The sequence below is a fragment of the Lissotriton helveticus genome, chromosome 7 (genome assembly GCF_964261635.1).
Source record: "Lissotriton helveticus chromosome 7, aLisHel1.1, whole genome shotgun sequence".
Classification (NCBI taxonomy): domain Eukaryota; kingdom Metazoa; phylum Chordata; class Amphibia; order Caudata; family Salamandridae; genus Lissotriton; species Lissotriton helveticus.
Genome location: NC_136068.1, coordinates 1,695,117,092 through 1,695,136,693, shown reverse-complemented (window position 1 = coordinate 1,695,136,693; position 19,602 = coordinate 1,695,117,092). Strand labels below are relative to the sequence as shown.

Below are 19,602 nucleotides of genomic sequence, written 5' to 3'. Positions count from 1 at the left end.
CGGTACATGCTGTCCATGAAAGTTACCTCATGGTGCACTGTGTGGGAATGTTGAGATAGGGCCCGGAAGCCTTTACTTTTGGGGATTTTTGCTTTCATCTTGGAGCGCATGGGGGGGAGAGGAGGGGGCGGGCGCAATTCACTTGCATGAGCGATAATTGCGACCAGATGGGCCGCTCGCTCCCGCAAGTGAATCTCCTGGTGTGCACGCGTTGCCGTTGAAGGCAATGGGACGTGTGCACGTGCTTGGCTGAAAAGCCAAAGCGACGTGAAAAGGTATTTTTGCCTTTTTCAGTGCATGTGCGCTGCGAAGACGAGACCTAAAGAAACTATGCCAATAACAATTGTGACCAAATGAGAATACTAACAGAAGAAATAATTCACTCGTGTTGAAGAAATATATTTCAATAACCTAAGGTACAACATAGTTCAGATAACTAGTTTGTTTAATTTTGCAGCCACATTTGCTTTTCTCATTTGCTTTGGCATTCATCTTTCCTGCACAGGCTCCTCAACCACCCTATCTTCACACTCATCCATTCTGCTACATCCTCCTTTATCATCTCGAAATTCATCTTCCTGCAGCCAGTTATAACAACATTTCTTTTTGGGTTTTTTCAATTTCCATTTCTCTCAATACCGCCTGACACCATCCTACATCTTGAAGTTCTACTCGTACTATACACGCCCATCGACGAGGTTAGCCAAATTAAGGAAAAATTCCCTTACTTCTAATGTTGCCGAAAACGCACACTTACCCTTCCGAGTTCTTATTAGTTTTTTTTCATACGCTCCTTCTCCCCAGCCTCCGAATAGGTTCCCTTGTAATTCATACCTTTTGTCATAAACGTTTTTATAAATCTCTCGTGCTCTTTCAGCCATTCTAGTTACCATCAGGTCACAACTTTCAGCCCTGACCAGATAACCAACTCTGATTATTGTTAGAAAATACAATACTCCCTCTCATAATTGTAAATAGGCTATATCATTTAACGGTAGGATTGATCGTGTACATACAATTTTTCCATTTCCCAGTTCTTTTTCCTAGACCTTGTTAGTTTAAAAAAATCCCTTAATTACACTATTAAATCGCTCCACTTCGCTATTTCCTTCTGGGTGATAAACTGAAGTAAGTTGTTTTATACCATTACTCTGGTAAAATTGTTGTACCACTTCTACTTCAAACTGAGCACCATTGTCCATAATAATTTTTTGGGTAAGCCCTCTCCTACGAGAATGATATTTTTATTGTATTTTTTTTTTAAATATTTGTTATTCTCAGCTGATAACTAATAAACTTAAACATAAAAAAATGTACTTAAGGGTAAGCCCTCTCTTGGAAAAATACTATCTTTACATCTAACCGCACTTGAAGCATAGCACCTTCCACAAACATTATTTCAGGACACTTAGAAAATGAATCCAGGTCAGCAAGAATGTGCACCAATATTACATCTTCACTTACCACTGGCCCCATAATATCCATAACAATTACTTCCAATGCCATGTTAGGGCTGGGAATTGGAAATAAAGGAGGTTTAAGGGTGTCCTTTGACTTATCCACACTATTACATTCAAGACGTTATCTTGCAACGCTTTCTATCTCGACACCAATCTGTGGCCAACAATAACCTTTCCTTCACTCTCTTCTTGGTTTTGACAATGCCCAGAGAGCCCTCATAATCATATTTCTCAAACATTTTAGAGAAAACGCCTGAAACAACAATTGAAAAATTCATTCTGGACCCCTCCAAAAACTATATAACTGTTTATTTAAATATACTTGTACAGGCCAACCATTCTTTACCCATTGCTTAAACTTTTTCAAGTCCTCATCAGTTTCACACGCAGTATGCCATTCGTACTCGATGAATGCTTCACCAACACATGCATTTCAATCAAGTACACTAATGCAAACAACCACCTTATTTTAACACCAGCTGCATACTATATTGTGTGATTATAGTCAACTAATCTCATAAACAGGTGTTTCTATAAGTGACATTCATCAAACCATGGGTTGTCATGTTTTACAAGCAGTTTGTAATCGCACCTTACTAATACTTCATCCCCCACATGCATCAATCTAGGATTTTGCATTTCTTAAATAGCGAAAACTAAGGAATCGCTATTTAGGAAATGCAAAATCCTATGCATCAAGAAATCCTAAAAGTTTTTAGGATTTCTTAATTTTCGGAAATTGCGATTCCTTAATTGCGAATCGCAATTAAGGAATGGCCTAGAGGCCCATAGGAATCAATGCCGTTTTGCATTTTCTTTTTTTTGCACTCCCAATTTGTTGATGCATTGCAAGGGTGCAGAGGGGGTCCAAAGGACTCCCCCTGCACCCCTGAAATGTATTTTCAAGTGCATGTTTCACACACACATGTCCTAAGGACATGTGTGTCTGTAACATGCAAGTTTAAAAAATGCATTTTTTTGCTTTTTTTAAAATTTTCGCAAATTAACACGAGGGTCAACCTCGTGTTAATTTGCACTTCCAATTTCAAAATTCGCAATTTTAAAAAAAATGATGCATTGGATTTAAGGAATCGCACAAATGCGATTCCTTAATTGCATTTGCATTTTTAAGAAATGCAAAAAATAGCGAATTTTGACACTCTGTTTGATGCATCCCAAAAACGTATTTAGGAAGTGCAAACGGCCGAATTTACCGATTCGCACCGTTTGCACTTCCTAAATAGGTTGATGCATGTGGGGGCACATCCCCAAAAACAAATTGCCTCCAGTGTTCCAAACACCTAGGGTTTCTTTCTTCATCGCTGAATACCTCTCCTCTGTGGAGATGACGCTCTTTTAAAGTTGCATCAAATCCATGCAATACTTTTGCTTCACAAATGTTGTTAAATTTGAACAAACACAGTTTAGCTGCGTTCATTTCATATAAACTGCACCTGTTTTTTTAAATTAGTTTCCTCAAGCATGCACAATTCTTATCCACCTCAGCTCGCCTAACTCACCCCAGCATTCCATTACACAGAATATATACTGAGGTACCCACATTCCATGGATGGTATCAAACTGTAATGAAGGCACTTTTCTCCCGCTCTGATCTTGGTCAGGAGCGAGAGCTTCTTTTTAACAATTGATGTGACTGTGTTTTTGAGTTTGTCCTAAAATGTTCTTTTGCTCGCATTGCATTCATTGTTGGGGGCACTCTGAGCTGTGTGAAAGGCTCCGGAGGAACTTTCGATTTGTTTGGGAAATTCAAGTTAGCGCTCTAGTTTTTCCTGTGAACGCTGACGCGCACTTACGCACGCATTAAATTTAAATCAAGCCGATGACACGGCCGCGCTGTGGCACTTTTCTCCCGCTCTGACCTTGGTCAGGAGCGAGAGCTTCTTTTTAGAAATTGATGTGACTGTGTTTTTAACTTTGTCCAAAAATGTTCTTTTGCTCGCATTGCATTCATTGTTGGGGGCACTCTGAGCTGAGTGAAAGGCTCTGGGGGAACCTCCGCTTTGTTTGGGAAATTCAAGTTAGCGCTCTAGTTTTTCCTGTGAACTCTGACACACACTCACGCATGGATTATCGACCTTAAATTAAGCCGATGACGCAGCAGTGCTGTGACACTTTTCTCCCGCTCTGATCTTGGCCAGAAGCGAGAGCTTCTTTTTAAAAATTGATGTGACTGTGTTTTTAACTTTGTCCTAAAATTTTCTTTTGCTCGCATTGCATCTATTGTTGGGGGCACTCTGAGCTGTGTGAAAGGCTCCGGGGGAACTTCCGCTTTGTTTGGGAAATTTAAGTTAGCGCTCTAGTGAACGCTGACGCGCACTCATGCATGCATTTTCGGCCTTAAATCAAGCCGATGATGCCTCCGCGCTGTGGACGTGTGCGGCGCGCCAAACGAAAGCCCATCTGTGCCCGTCTGCGCATGGACGGGGCTAGGGGCCAGAACCCCTGTCCGCTCACCCTCAGACAAGTATGGTTGATCATTGCTACACTAGCGCAGGTCGCGCTGCTAGCGAGCTGACATTATTGCCTATTTTAAACTTCCCTTTTTTCGTATTTTGGTTTTGATAATTTCAATTTTCCCCTGATTTTAACTTTATCCTTGTGACTGGGCTGTCCCCATACTCACATTTAATTCTGGAAAACGCACCGCCATTCGGCGGGTCCGGGTCCCTGGGGCTGGAATATTGGGCGCCATCTTTGTTTGGGGTGAGTGTTTGTAGCGCGGGCGCCATTTTGGAGCGTCCCGACGCTCGAGTTGTGCTGGGAGGCGCCTATTTAAGGCGTACTCGTGTTGTGCTCTGTCTTGATCATTGCTACACTAGCGCAGGTCGCGCTGCTAGCGAGCTGACATTATTGCCTATTTTAAACTTCCCTTTTTTCGTATTTTGGTTTTGATAATTTCAATTTTCCCCTGATTTTAACTTTATCCCTGTGACTGGGCTGTCCCCATACTCACATTTAATTCTGGAAAACGCACCGCCATTCGGCGGGTCCGGGTCCCTGGGGCTGGAATATTGGGCGCCATCTTTGTTTGGGGTGAGTGTTTGTAGCGCGGGGGCCATTTTGGAGCGTCCCGACGCTCGAGTTGTGCTGGGAGGCGCCTATTTAAGGCGTACTCGTGTTGTGCTCTGTCTTGATCATTGCTACACTAGCGCAAGTCGCGCTGCTAGCGAGCTGACATTATTGCCTATTTTAAACTTCCCTTTTTTCGTATTTTGGTTTTGATAATTTCAATTTTCCCCTGATTTTAACTTTATCCCTGTGACTGGGCTGTCCCCATACTCACATTTAATTCTGGAAAACGCACCGCCATTCGGCGGGTCCGGGTCCCTGGGGCTGGAATATTGGGCGCCATCTTTGTTTGGGGTGAGTGTTTGTAGCGCGGGCGCCATTTTGGAGCGTCCCGACGCTCGAGTTGTGCTGGGAGGCGCCTATTTAAAGCCGCCCTCTCCCGCGCAGTGGGACGCCGTCGCTTGCCGGAGTCGTGCCAGAGTCGTGCCCGTCTGCGCTCGTCCGCGTCGAGGTAGCGGCAGCGGGACATGGACTCTGGCCTCCTTCTGTAACATCTTCCTCATTAGTATGGTGACGCTCACGTATGATCGTGCAACCCTTCTGTCTATAAAAGACAGTACTCAGGTGTGTAACCATGTCCCTTTATCCCCTCTTTCGGGGCCCTATGAGTGTGCCTGTGGCTCCTTCTCTCTGGCATCACCCACTGGGGTGCGCCCAGTTGACAGGACTGCCCATAGTACACCTACGGGTTGTACCGGCCAAGTACTTAACATATGGAGCTTGAATGTTAGATCGTTGATCAAGCACCATCAGGCACTACGGGACATGATCGATACAGACCTTCCTGATATCATCTTCTTGACGGAAACTTGGCTACAGGACACCGATACTGCCATTATAAACCTGGCTTTTCCATCCACCTATACGGTGTTTGTTCTGAACCGCTCGACTAGGGGAGGTGGTATAGCCATGGCGATCAAATCTTGTTTCCCAGCTGAGTGGAAGGCTCTGGATCTGCTTAGGTGTGAAAGCGCCTTGTTCAAGGTAAAGGCGAGTCATCAATTTACCCTCAGTGGCGTGCTTATCTATCGCCCACCCGGGAATGACACTGCTTTTAAAGCCGCCCTTGCGGACGTGGTTAGTTCGCATGTTCCCTCTTGTGCCAACTTTAATATAGTGGGGGACTTAAATATTCATTTTGACCAAACGTCTTCCTCTTCCATCAGCTCTTTGCTGGCGGACTTGGAAGCGATGCAGCTAAACCAACTGGTCTCCTCTCCCACTCATATAGGAGGACATATACTCGACCCCTTTTTTACCACCTTAGCTCGGGCTTCATCAGCTGACCCGATGGTGGTGGGCTGGACTGACCATCTGCTGGTTAAAGTGATATGTCCCCTTGACAATCCTCAACTTAAACCTGTTGACAAACAGATTCTAAAGCGCAATTGGCGCAAACTCAAGCTAGAGGAGTTTGTCAGGATTTTGGAGGCGCAACCACTAGGCAAACTGCAGAATGCAGAACAGGGATATGAACAGTTCTGCAATTGGGTCCTTACTGCCCTCGATTCTCTTATACCTTTGCGTTGGGCAAAATGTCATGCTAAAAATCGGAGCCCTTGGTATAATGAGACTCTTGCCGAGCTCAAGAGAACCTGCCGGCAAGCAGAGAGGGCTTGGAGAAAATCTTTTGATCCCATGTTAAAATCACTGTACTTTGCTCAGCTTAAGATCTACCATAGAGCTATTTGTCAAACCCGGGCCGCATATTATGCGGCTGAGTTTTCCAATAGCCCCAACCCCTCTAAGTTAATCTTTAAAGTACTTAAAGACTTGATGGGGAAACGGGCCACCTCGCAAGTAATATGCACGGACTCGCACTGCGAAAACCTGGCATCCTTTTTCGTAGAGAAGGTGCAGAAAATCTACCGTGGTTTCATTCCATCTGATCCCGGGGATACTCTGAATGATGTGAAGGTCTCGGTGTCCGAAACTCTGTCCACCTTGCCGGCCATGTCTAACGGGGTATTTGACACTCTGAGCCTCAAAATTAAATCTGGCTCCCCCCTAGACCCACTGAAGCCGGAGCTCTTCGCCCGCCTCCCGCCTCTCTGCCGGGAGCCTATTTTGGACTTGATCAATCTCTCCCTCAGTGAGGGTATGGTGCCGCCATCCTGGAAGCAAGCTGTGGTCAGCCCTATTTTGAAGAAAACCAACTCTGACCCCTTGCTCCCGGAGAACTATCGGCCCATTTCCCTCTTACCTTGGACCGCCAAGGTCACTGAGGCGCACGTGAATTCCATTCTGTCTGCTCACCTCTCTCGTAATAACATTCTTGACGAGAGCCAAAATGGGTTTCGTGCTCAACACAGCACTGAAACTGCCTTGCTCTTTATGATCGAGCACTTGCGGTCGGTGCTGGACGTGGGGCAGACTGCGGCGCTCCTATTGTTAGATCTGAGCGCCGCGTTCGACACGGTGTCTCATGACATTCTGTTGCGGCGATTGGAGGAAGTGGGTATTGTGGGGAAGGCTCTTCAGTGGTTCCGCTCCTTCCTCTCGGACCGGATTTTCAAGGTAGCTATACCACCTGGCCAGTCCTTGCTTCACCCTTTGGAACTGGGAGTCCCTCAGGGCTCTGCCCTTAGCCCCACCTTATTCAACTTGTATGTGAAGCCGCTGGCTGCTGTCGTCAGGCAATTTGGCCTCACCATGACATCGTATGCCGATGACACGCAGCTGGCGGTGACACTCAGTGGGGACCCTGAGGTGACTGCGCTCAGATTCCGGGCAGGACTTATAGCTGTGGCTAGCTGGATGCGTAACAACTGCCTACAGCTTAATGCCAAGAAGACCGAGGTCCTGATCGTAGGGAAGCAGGCGGACCTCTGGGGAGATCAGTGGTGGCCTTCCGAACTAGGAGTGACCCCCCTTCCAGCGGCCGAAGTTAAAAATCTGGGGGTCTGGCTGGATTCTAATCTATCTTTTACCAGCCACACGAAGAAGACAGCAGCCACCTGTTATGGTATTCTGCGAGGACTGAGACCAGTCCTCAAATTCTTCGACCCCCCCACTCGGCAACTGGTGGTTCAGGCCTCCATCCTTTCCCGGATTGACTACGGGAGCGCCTTGCTGCTAGGAGTCAACCAGGCGGAGGCTACTAGGCTTCAGAGGGTGCAGAACGCTGCTGCACGGGCCATTGTTGGCATTCCTAGACGTTGTTCGGTTTCGACTGTTCTGACCTCTCTTCACTGGCTTCCGGTCAGACAGAGAATCAAATTCAAGGCTCTCTGTCTGACATTTAAGATTCTGAAGCTTTCTTCTCCCCCCGCCTTGGTGGGCCTCATCTCTTTTTACGTCCCCACGCGGTCCCTCAGATCTGAATCACTCCATTTGGTGAGTAAGCCTAGGTTCAGGCTGAGTAGGATGGGAGGACGTTCCTTCCGTGTTCTGGCGGCTGATCTGTGGAACTCTCTTCCTGTGCACATTCGTGCCCTTAATAGTCTGACTCTTTTTAGACGGGCCATTAAAACCCATTTGTTTTCCCCTGTTATCTGATTTCCCCTCTTTTCAGCCTGATCTGTTGTGTTGTGTACATGATCTGGCGCCAGGACGCCCCTTTGCTGGGGCAGCTGTTGCGCCTAATAAATGTTATTAACATAACATAACATAACATAACAGGGAGCAGCTCCTCAGGATTAGATGTGAGAGTAGAAGTGAGTGTGTGTATAATATGTCTTTAGAGGAGGAGAATATATTTTGCCTTCTGTGTAACTACAATTTTAAGCCCCCCTAGGTTATTCTTCCCTTGACTACCAGTAAGGGTAAAGGAAAATCCATCTCTATGTTATTACTTAACTGTCGTTCCCTCCAAAAATATTCCAGTGATATTCACCTACTCCTCGAAGAGAGGAGCCCAGATGCCCTCTTTTTGACAGAAACCTGGAGCAACAAGGACTCTGATGCTGATGTAGTTCAAGCTCTTCCTTCTAATGACACCATTTTGAGGCAAGATCGTGTCAGTGGCCGTGCCAGGGGAATTGCTATCATTTATTAAGATGTTTATAGATGTAGATCCACCATTGGCCACCTATCTGATTACGAGAGCCTTCCATTTGGCATAGGTTTCTCACCGACCTGTACTTTTTCAGGTATTCTTATATATCGTTCCCCTGGAGCTCTGGGAAATTTCTGTAATGATCTCCCAGTTGTAGCTACCAACGGGGCGAGTCTTTCTTCCAATTTCTCCATCTTGGGCGATTTGAATTTTTACAATTCAAGCAAATAGTGACTGGCCCTACTTATAACTTGGGACATTTGCTTGATCCTTTATTCACAAATCTTACAGATATCACTTTGGCTTAGTCCGTTGCGGTTCCTTGGTCTGATCATTTTTTCTTATCTTTTATTTGGACCCCTCAAAATTCATTACAGCCATTTGTTAGAACAAAAAAATGTGGCCTTATATGGTGCAAACTTTCAGTGGAAAGCTGGGCGACTAATCTTATAAATTCCACTCCTGTACCTCATTCTGACCCTACGATGGCGAATGATAATTTTAATAATTGGTTGGAGTCTTCTCTTGATGCATTTCTTCCTAAGAAAGAAGTATGCCATCGAGTAGGACGGAATAAGAAAGCATGGTACTCTCATACTTTAAGACAGCTTAAACAATCATGTAAACAGTTTGAAAGGAAATGGAGGAAGGATTTCACAGAAATAAGCAAGAGTAAATGTGCAGAAGCAATCAAGCTGTACAAAAAGGAAATACAAGCTGCCCAAGTTAGCTATTATGATGGAAAAATCACTTCAGTATCCAATTCTTCTTGGGAAATTTTTAAAATCCTGAATTCTCTTCTTACCCCCCCAGTCTTCCTCTTGATTGTAATAATGCTCAAAAGTGCTGTGAGGAGATAGCAAACTTTTTTTTGTACTAACGTTCATAACATCTACTCCAGTTTCCAGCAAAATATTTTAGCTATAAATACCTCATTGCCCTCACAACAAGCCATGCTTAAAGAATCTCCTCCTTTGACCCTATCTTCACTGCAGAAACTCTTGAAGCAATTGAAATCAGGATCCCCGGCAGACCCCGCCCCGCTAATCTTAATTTGGTCTCAGAGATAATTTGTCCAGTAATGCAGGACGTGATAAAGGCTTCTTTTTTAACGGGGCAGGTTCCTCGTATTTGGAAACAAGCAAGAGTTAAAGCTCTTCTAAAAAAAAAAAACAACTGAGACCCTGAGAATTGGGCCAATTGTCGCCCCATCTCTTTTCTGCCAGGAATTAGTAAATTGGCAGAAAAATATTTTAACTCCTTATTGGCAGCCCATCTTGAGGAAAATAACTGCCTCCATCCCACTCAGACCAGCTTCGGGCGTCATCAGGGCACGGAGACCGCCCTTCTCGCCGTGGTCGAAGAGTAGAGAAAAATCTTGGATAATGGAGGCTGCGTTGCTATTATTTTATTAGATCTCAGCGCAGCCTTTGATACCGTGAACCATCAAATTATGATCCAAAGACTCAGGGAGGTGGGAGTTGCAGGTACTGCCCTAAAATTGTTACAGTCCTTTCTTGTAGACAGATTTTTTGCTGCCTTCAAAGAAGAAGCACTCTCGGAGCAGAGGCCTTTGCAGTATGGAGTCCCCCAGGGATCTTCCTTGAGTCCCACCATGTTTAACATCTACATGAGGCCCCTGGCGGATGTGGTACTTCCCTGGGGGATCCATACTGTTACTTACGCTGATGACACCCAATTAGTGATGTCTCTTAGTCAGCAAGATAAATCTGAGCCGGGTCTCGCTGCCTGCCTTGTAAAGGTATCTGAATGGATGGACCTGTCCTTTCTTAAATTAAACGGTTCCAAGACAGAAATTATGATCTTGGGCCATGCGGCCCCCAATAATTTAGATGTATGTGGCCTAGATGTCTTGGTCCTTTGCCTGTGCCAAAGAAACAAATCAAGAGTCTCGGCGTCTGGTATGATTGCAACTTGAACTTTACTGTTCAAGCATGCAAAGTCGCTGCTAATTGCTATGGTCTTCTTAGGCTGATACGGAGGATTCTTCCTCTTCTCCCATTTGATGCCAGTCGTATGTTGGTTCAAGCCCTCATTTTGTCTCGGTTGGACTACGCTAATGCAGTCTACCTGGGTGCGCCACAAGTAACTATTAAGAGATTACAGATTGTCCAGGATTGCGCGGCCCGTCTTTTGATTGATATCCCTAAATGTAATTCTGCTAAGTTGGCGCTTAGTTGGTTGCATTGGCTACCTGTTCAGGAAAGAATCAGGTTTATTGTCCATAAGTCCACCTCTGCTAATGGTCCCTCCCTGATTCAGTCCACAGTGCAATTATATTGCACCAAGAGGACTTTAAGATCTAATAATAAACGACTGCTTGCAGTTCCCAGGATTAAACGGTCACGGTCTGGAGGCCGGCGGTTTTCATATTACGCAGCCAAATCCTGGAACCTGCTTCCAGATTACTTGAATCTGACCATCTTAGATTCAGGAAGGAGCTGAAGACTTTTCTCTTTCCATGATCAGTGGTGAATGATTTGGTGCCATAGGAAGCACTGGGACGCCCTTGGGTAGCCATGCGCTATACAAGTGTGTATTCATTCATTCATTCATCCATGCGTATTCATTCATATAACACCCTGCTGGTCGCCTTTTTCCTTCCCCTTTATCAATTCAATTTTCTGGACTAGCTGCAAATGCAACTTAAAAGTATTTCAGTTGTGTAGTCGGCTAGTCTGTTTTTGTGTTTTAGCCAGTTCCTTAGAAGTGAAAGGGGGGACATACCTGCTGTTTGGCCTTTGGTTTTCTTGTTGAGGGGCCGAAATTGGGACCAGAGGACGCCCGGCTCGAGGATTATACAGGACCGCTCGCCGCAACTATTGCCCAAAGTTCAGTGCTGCACCTGGGGCGAGGACTTCAGTCCCCAGGGTGCACCGGAGTGCACACAGCTGCCGCGAGTGAAGGGGGAGGCGTGGTCTATTGCGCTTAAAGTTCTGCCTCTCCCCCCGCAGCGCGGGGTACATACCTGCTGTTTGGCCTTTGGTGTTCTTGTTGAGGGGCCGAAATCGGGACCAGAGGACGCCTGGCTGGAGGAATCCACAGGGTTGCTTGCCGCGTGCCGCATCTATTGCCCAAAGTTCAGCGCTGCACCTGGGGCGAGAACTTCAGTCCCCAGGGTGCACCGGAGTGCACACAGCTGCCGCGAGTGAAGGGGGAGGCGTGGTCTATTGCGCTTAAAGCTCTGCCTCTCCCCCCGCAGCGCGGGGTACATACCTGATGTTTGGCCTTTGGTGTTCTTGTTGAGGGGCCGAAATCGGGACCAGAGGATGCCCGGCTCGAGGAATCTACAGGGACGCTTGCCACTCGCCGCATCTATTGCCCAAAGTTCAGCGCTGCACCTGGGCGAGGACTTCAGTCCCCAGGGTGCACACAGCTGCCGCGAGTGAGGGGGAGGTGTGGTCCATCGCGCTTAAAGCGCTGCCTCTCCCCCCGCGGCGCGGGATAAAGCCCGTGCCAAGGGCGGGCCCGTCCTTCCCGTCATCGCCAGGAAGAGGCAGGGCTGGGCTGCCCCTCTAACATTTTAAGGGCATAGTCCCCTGTGCCCCATCGGTGTCGGCAGTCTGGCTCTGTGAGTTATTCCAATCCCTTTATTTTTTCGTTACTATTATTCCTCTTTTTACTTGCCCCTGCATCTGCCCCATCTGTTTGGTCACGAACAGTCCGCGAATATAGTGTACCCTGAGGGAGTACTCTGGGTCTTGCGATACATCAACGTTAGGAACCAGCTTACACGTCCTTTATCGCTGAACATTGATTCCAAGCAATTTGCATTGTTGCCCATTGGACTTGCATATTTTTAGCCCCGCATTTCCTAGACTATGCTCATACCTTGTCTGTCTTGTTAACCATTCCATGTATGTTGCCCTTTCTCGGTTTATGTTTTTCCTTTAATTGTTTAAAATTTCCAGTAGGCTTCACCACACACTCTTTCTAGGGGACAGGTTCTGTCGAGGACAGTGGCCACACAAACCTTACTTTTCCAAAACATGGGGAAGCGTGGATGTGTACTTAAAAAAAATCCCCCTGTGTTAATACCGGCCCCACTCCCTCAAACTTCTATCGACAGGATGCTCCAGAGAGCTATTGGGATAGTATCAACAGAAATCGAGTTAATGGAAAGGCGGCTATCTTTAACCCCAGACCTCTTTCCTAAATGCACTGAACCATTGCTCTCTGTACAAACTAGCCCGGGAACATCTTCCAGTCCAACAAGTTTTCTAACCGGACATAGCGACCCTTTTACTTCATCCCCACAAATACGTTTAGCAATTCCAAAAAATCGTACAGCTAGAAAAACCACCTCTCTACCCAAAGCTATGAGACAGAAAACCAGCAAAGGGAAATGTCCAACTAAAATGACTAGCCCAGTAACCATCTCCACCCAGGGTGAAAGAACTAGCCCAGGTCGAGAAGTAGAATCCCCCCAAATCTTGTCAAAATCTCGAATATCCTTCCTGGGTGAGGAACCTGGTAGTGGAATTAGAGGTAAAGACGAGAGCCATTGTTAAAGAAGAATTAGCGCTGCATCTTGGGGACCGAACAAGCGGCTTGACACCGGCCGGTGTGCAACAAACAATCCATTGGCAACTGTATTGTTGCCCCCAATAGAGAAGAAAGACTGGAGCATGCAGACGGACAGAACGGAGCAAACTCTATCTCCCAGAGTCTTACCTCCCCCTGGCTCATTGTGTCTACCGCCCAAGAAGGTTGTTGAGCCTGGGGCTTGCAACTCTAATAAAAATCTCAGCAGATCTATTGCAAATTCTTACGCTGCCCCAAACCATGGAAATTCATGTAGTAAAGAACCCCCAGTCCAGACCCAAGTCACGATAGAGTCTTTACAGGCACATTCTGAGGCCCCAGTTCTGGTTTCAACGGCTCTGCCAACAATTAACTTACCTCCAGCGTCACTTCCCTATGTTATAGTCCTGACTGGTGTAACGGAACTGAAAACTGGGAGGGAAGAAACACAGCTGGAACTTAGAAATAAATGCCTATTTTGGCTCACCAGGCATGGTCAACTCTCTTATGATAGGGCGGGCGAGATAATGTTGGTTAGAAGAGTGAGCTGGGTGGGTGGGAAAACCAAGACAATCAATGGCAACTGCAGTCATCAACTTTAGAAACCCACAGACAGTACAATTTTATGCCCATCAGTTTCACACTTTTCATCTATCTTCTATTGGGATCCAACTACACACTTTGGATTTTTTTTATACCTGTAATAATCCATCACCCTGGATCCCAGGTACAAGAGTTCTACCACAATGGTCTTCCTTACATTTCACAGCTGGCCAATCCACCCGAACCCAGTATAACGTTCCAGTAAATAATAGGTTTGGGGTTCTTGAAGATGTAGATTGACTCTCAAATTTACCTGATCACCTCTCTAGATTGGGCACTGGGGGCATTTCGAGGCATCCTGATCTAAACACTATTGGGTTACAGACAGCGAACACTGTGGGTGCAACTCACTTGGCCTCATTGGTGCCCCAGCATGAATCTCAGCCGGGACAGCAAGGCCCCGTTGGAGTAATAGTGGCAACCCCAGATATCACCCTCCTGAATCTATAACAACATCTGCACCCAAAAATAGTTCTACAACGCAGTTAGGAATCTTAGACCTAGAACAAGAGCAGGCACCCCTACTAGCCTTGAAGGCTGTGGGTCCCATTGTGCAAGTTGACACTGCGAGCCTGGGACTTCAGCTGAGGGTGCTCTCGTGGAACACTGCAGGGATTAAAAACAAACCCCACAACCCTGATTGAAAGCAATTTGTGCAAAATGATGATGTATGCATGTTTCAGGAGACTTGGGATAGAGAGAATAACACTATAAGGGGTTTTGCAACATTTGAAGTGCTAGCCACTATGGGTGGTAAGGGTAGACCCTCGGGAGGGCTGGGTACCTGGGTTGATACCAATCTGGAATGTAGTGTTGAACTGTTGGACACCTCCTCGGTTGATATTCAGTGTACCATTCTTACCTTTCGTGCTTTGATTAGGATTATTTTTATTAACATCTATTCCCATCCAGTTATTACTGGTCAGGAATCAAAGACTATAGGCACCCTTTCTACACTAATTGACAAAGTTCCACCAAACACTAGGATAGTGATAGTAGTTGATTTTAACTGCCAATTCGAGCCTCTAGCTCTTCCCACTGATCCCCTGCTTACTGCTGAGGACTCTCTCTGGTTAATTCCTGTCCCACAAATTCCCCCGGTTAGAGCTTGGACCCTACTTGTTTTACAGTTAAATGCACTAACACACACACTGAGAGCTTGTAATGGGTGTACCAAGTCAGACCAACCAGGTAACCATACATTTAACAGACCTGGCCAATCATCTCTGCTCAACTACATTTTAGTAGAAGTGGGCATCCGGCAATGGGTGATTGACTTTGCTGTTCTGCCAAGGCATGATAGCAACCATAACGCTCTGGCTCTTGATCTTAAGCTTCCGGACCTTTATGGCCCCCTTGCTAATGGCCCCATTCCGATTCCACCCTATCCTTAGATAGTAGTAGAAGGAGAATTAGGTGGGATATATTGAAGAAGTCACCAGGTAAGGTGGCTGCTCTTTATTCGCTAATTATTTCTCCTTTGTTGGCTATGGAAACGGCCGCGCAGATACTTGACTCTCCTGACTCCATTATCCAAATTACAGATGTCCATACGGCCTTGTTCACCAGTTTAAACAACTTCTTTAATCTCTTGACGCATCCAAAAGGCAAAAGGCCCTCAAACCTGACTTGGTTTAATAACACCTGCCGCATGGCAAAGAGTGCCCTTATTGACGCCATAAAAATTAATGACAGACCCTTGATAAAAACTAGGAGAGTCCATTATAGAAATAGTCTAAAGTCTGCCAAAGAAGAGTGGGAGTACGAAATATGGGATGCGATTAAACAGTCCCTTATCAAAAGAGACATGAGGGCATTTTGGTCCCTGGTCAGAACAGCTAGTTCCACAGGGAGGTCACAAAAACAGCCAAATATAGCTGCAGAAGCTTGGCGACTTCATTTTCAATCACTGTACTCCACCCAGGTTTCCATGGAGCTCATAGATGGCACCCTGCCAACTTCCATGGAGAATCCTACAGAAGTCCCTGACTGGTTCACCTTGACTAAGGTGCTAAATGCCATTGGGAAGCTTCCTCTTGGATAGGCACCCGGACTTGACCAAATCCCTGGGGATCTATATCGGGAGAAGGCCAATATCTGGGGCCCATATCTATGCGTAATATTTAATGCAATATTATTTGGCATGAAAATCCTGGATACTTGGCTAAGGGCCAAAATATTCCCAATCTATAAGAAGGGTTCCCCCCTCCTGCCTACGAACTATAGGCCTATCAGCCTGATTGACGTAACACAGAAGCTGATTGCCAGGGTTATTTTAGAGCGTCTTCAGTCCTGGATGGACGAGCGCGGGATTTTGAGTGTTTTTCAGGCAGGCTTTGGTAAAAACGTCTCTACCATTGACCACATTTTTAGACTCCAATTGCTATATTGGAAGACGGTGACAATAGAGGGTGGGAGCCTCTATTTGATCTTTGTCGATCTCAAATCAGCCTTCTACTTGGTCCCCCGTCATAAACTGTGGGCAGTTCTGGAGGAATTGGGCGTTCCATCCTATTTACCTCCCCTGATCAAGCGTTTGCATACTGGTAATTTTGCCCAGGTTAGGTATGGGAACCATGGGGAATTGACCCCCCACTTTCCAGTGGACAGGGGTGTACGGCAGGGCTGTGTTCTGGCCACCACACTGTTCTGTCTTTACATCAATGCTCTGGTGGAACAATTAAACAAAGCAGCTAACATTGATGCCCCAAAGCTTGCCTGTGACAAGGTGCCAGCAATGATGTTTGCGGATGACACCTTGTTACTTTCTAAATCGCCGATGGGCAATCAAAGGTCTCTTGACGCCTTCTCCCTATTTTGTAAAAACAGGGGGCTAGAGATGAATACATCAAAAACCAAGTATATGGTATTTAATCCTAGCAAAACGTCTCACCCTAATCCTATTCTAAATGGCGTCAAGCGGGAGAGGGTGGCAATTTTTGACTATTTGGGAGTTACCCTGACGGAAACCTTTGGCTGGGGCCCGCAGCAAGAAGAAGCAGGCTTGAGGCTTGCTCAGACGACTGGGGGTTTAGTAAAATTATATAGGAGCTTAACCTCCAGACAACCGGGTCCATTGTTAGAGATCTATAGAGTTCAAATCAGGAGCGCCATAATGTATGGGGCTGAACTCTGGGGACACCGGCCCTGTAGGTGTACTGGTTAACTCCGAGAACAACTTCATGAGACAGCTCTTGGGCCTACCACCTAGCACCCCTCTTGTCCCCCTATGAATGGACCTTGGGCTTAGACCCATAAATGAGGAGATTGGGCTACGACACTTGACCTTTTGGCACAGATTGTGGGCGACCCCAGAACCAGCAGCTTATCGGTTGGAAGTAAAGGCGATGCTTGGGCTCCCTGGGGTGGGAAAACTATCCTGGTGTGCACATATAAAAGATCTGTGCTTTAGACTAGGATGGGCAGACTTATGGACCCATCCCGAGGAAGCATCTTTGACAATTTCACGCCTTGACTTAGTCAAGTCCTATATATCCTTTAGACTGGTTGAACTCCAAGTGGGCACAACATCTGGCAGTCTAACATCTGACTTATTTAATTTTAAAGACCAGTTCCTACTTGGGGTTTTTCTTGATGAGGTCTCCCCGCACATGGCAAGGAAACATTATGTCAGTTTAGGTGGGGGTGTTTGCCAGTACATTCATTTACCAACAAATGGACTAAAGCCTGTTTGTGAGAGCCAGGAAGAAACCCTTATTCATGTATTTTTTTCTGTCCTGGCTACAATGCACCTAGGAGGTACTGGCTCTTACCATTATGCAGGAACCTGGGGTTCAGAGAGGTATGGGTGGCCATTAGAGTTTTGCGAACTGCAACCCACCCCCGATTGTTTTCGCTGTGTCCCGATTTCTAAACTCAATGTGGCCAAGGCGTCGCAAGTTTTTAAACTCACTATGAATTTGTTAAATGTCCAGTCCGTTTTCCACTGCTTTGATCTTTTTAATAATGAATTTTATGTCTTAAATATTTTTAAAACCTTACTATTTAAAAAAAACTTTATGAATTTGTACAACCTATGGCTAAGGGTAACATGTTGTAATGCCTAAAATGTTGTGATGTTTATATTTTATCTCTGCTTTTATGGTCTTTTATGATCGAAATAAAGCTTGGAAATGGAATGGAAGTTTAGTGTTTTCATTTTCAGTGGTCCCTTACAGGTGACATCCTATCTAGTGACTAAAAACATCTGTGTAGTGTTTTTGATTTACAAATCTGATATTCTGCTGCTGCGTTGTGTGTGTAAGGAACTAGGGGCCAGATGTAGGTAGGGTTTTACCGGTCGGTAACGGCCGAATTTGGCCGTTACCGACCGGTAAAAGGATTTTGAGATGTAGGGGGCAGAATCGGTAAATTTACCATTCGGTAAATTTACCGATCGGTAATTTTACCGATTCTGTAAATATACCGGTCGGTATATTTACCGACCGGTATTTTTACAGATTCGTTAAAATTGATATGTAGGTGGGACTCTTATGAGTCCCACAAGGCCTAAGAAATCGGTATTTTACCATCAAATTCAATTTGATGGTGAAATACCGATTCAGGTGTGCATGCACATGTGTGCATGCACACCTGTGCCATATGGCAGGCAGACCTGCCCTTAGGGCAGGTCTGCCTGCCATATGGCCCCCGACCCTTTTTTGGGGGTGCTAGAGGGTGTCAAAGTGACACCCCCTGCACCCTTGTCAAAATCGGTATTTACCGATTCGGTAAATACCGACCGGTAATGCCCCATTCATTCCTATGGGCTATTTACCGAATCGGTAAATACCGAATTTTACCGAATCGGTAAAATGCACATCTGGATGGACCTACATGTCCACCCTTCATATTTACCGATTCTTAATTACCGAATCGGTAAAATTCGGTAATTAAGAATCGGTAAATATTTTTTACCTACATCTGGGCCTAATTCTTTTGTGTAACTTGTAGGTCGAATTTTCAAAAAAAGTTTCAATTGTATGTCCATTGTCTCAAACACTTTGCAGAGGCTCAGTACTTTGTGTTACCTCGCTTCCCTGAGACTCAAGAGGGGTGAAATGCCTTCTGCTACCGAGCATTAATATTGCACTGAGTATGGGGCACATTGCTTGCAGCTACTGGACTTTTATTAATACTTAGAAGTGAACTTCAAATCTTTTTTGTATCTAGGCTTTTCCCAGACTAACTTAAGACAAAATCCTAAACTTACTACCGTTTTGGTATTCAGAGAAGGCACTTACTCATTTTGGTATTCACAGAAGGCACTTACTCATTTCGGTATTCACAGAAGTTAGGAGTCCTAACTTTAGGACTCTTAAATGCCTTTTGTGAATACCGAATGTCTTAAAGTTAGGATTTTTCTCCGTTTAGGAGTAGTAAAGCTAGGACACCTAACTTTAGGACTCCTAAACTGAGAAAAATCCTAACTTTAAGACTTTTGGTGTTCACAGAAGTCATTTAGGAGTCCTAAAGTTAGGAGTCCTAACTTTACTACTCCTAAACTCAGAAAAATCCTAACTTTAAGACTTTTGTCATTCACAGAAGGCATTTAGGAGTCCTAAAGTGTAGGAGTCCTAACTTTACTACTCCTAAACTAAGAAACATCCTAACTTTAAAGACGTTCCCTATTCACAGAAGGCCTTTTGGAGTCCTAAAGTTAGGACTCCTAACTTCTGTGAATACCGAAATGAGTAAGTGCCTTTTGTGAATACCAAAATGAGTAAGTGCCTTCTGTGAATACCAAAATGGTAGTAAGTTTAGGATTTTGTCTTAAGTTAGTTCTGTGAATCGGGCCCTGCGTATTATAGATCCTCCTACATGCTCAAAGAAGGAGGCTCGCGACTTTTGTCACCATGATTCTTTCTTACACTTGGTATGGAGATTCCAGCTCTGTTGCTGAGCTTC

The 19,602-nt window shown here is 45.5% G+C and overlaps 1 protein-coding gene across 1 annotated transcript in view; it reads left to right on the top strand.

Annotated features, from left to right (window-relative positions):
• Nucleotides 1–19,602, top strand: part of LOC144769642 (uncharacterized) — a 1,000,462-nt gene that overhangs the window by 383,708 nt on the left and 597,152 nt on the right. The window contains exon 30 of the mRNA XM_078653818.1: nt 5,668–6,680. Within this exon, the coding sequence (XP_078509944.1) occupies nt 5,668–6,680 (1,013 nt within the window). The remainder of the gene's footprint in view (nt 1–5,667; nt 6,681–19,602) is intronic.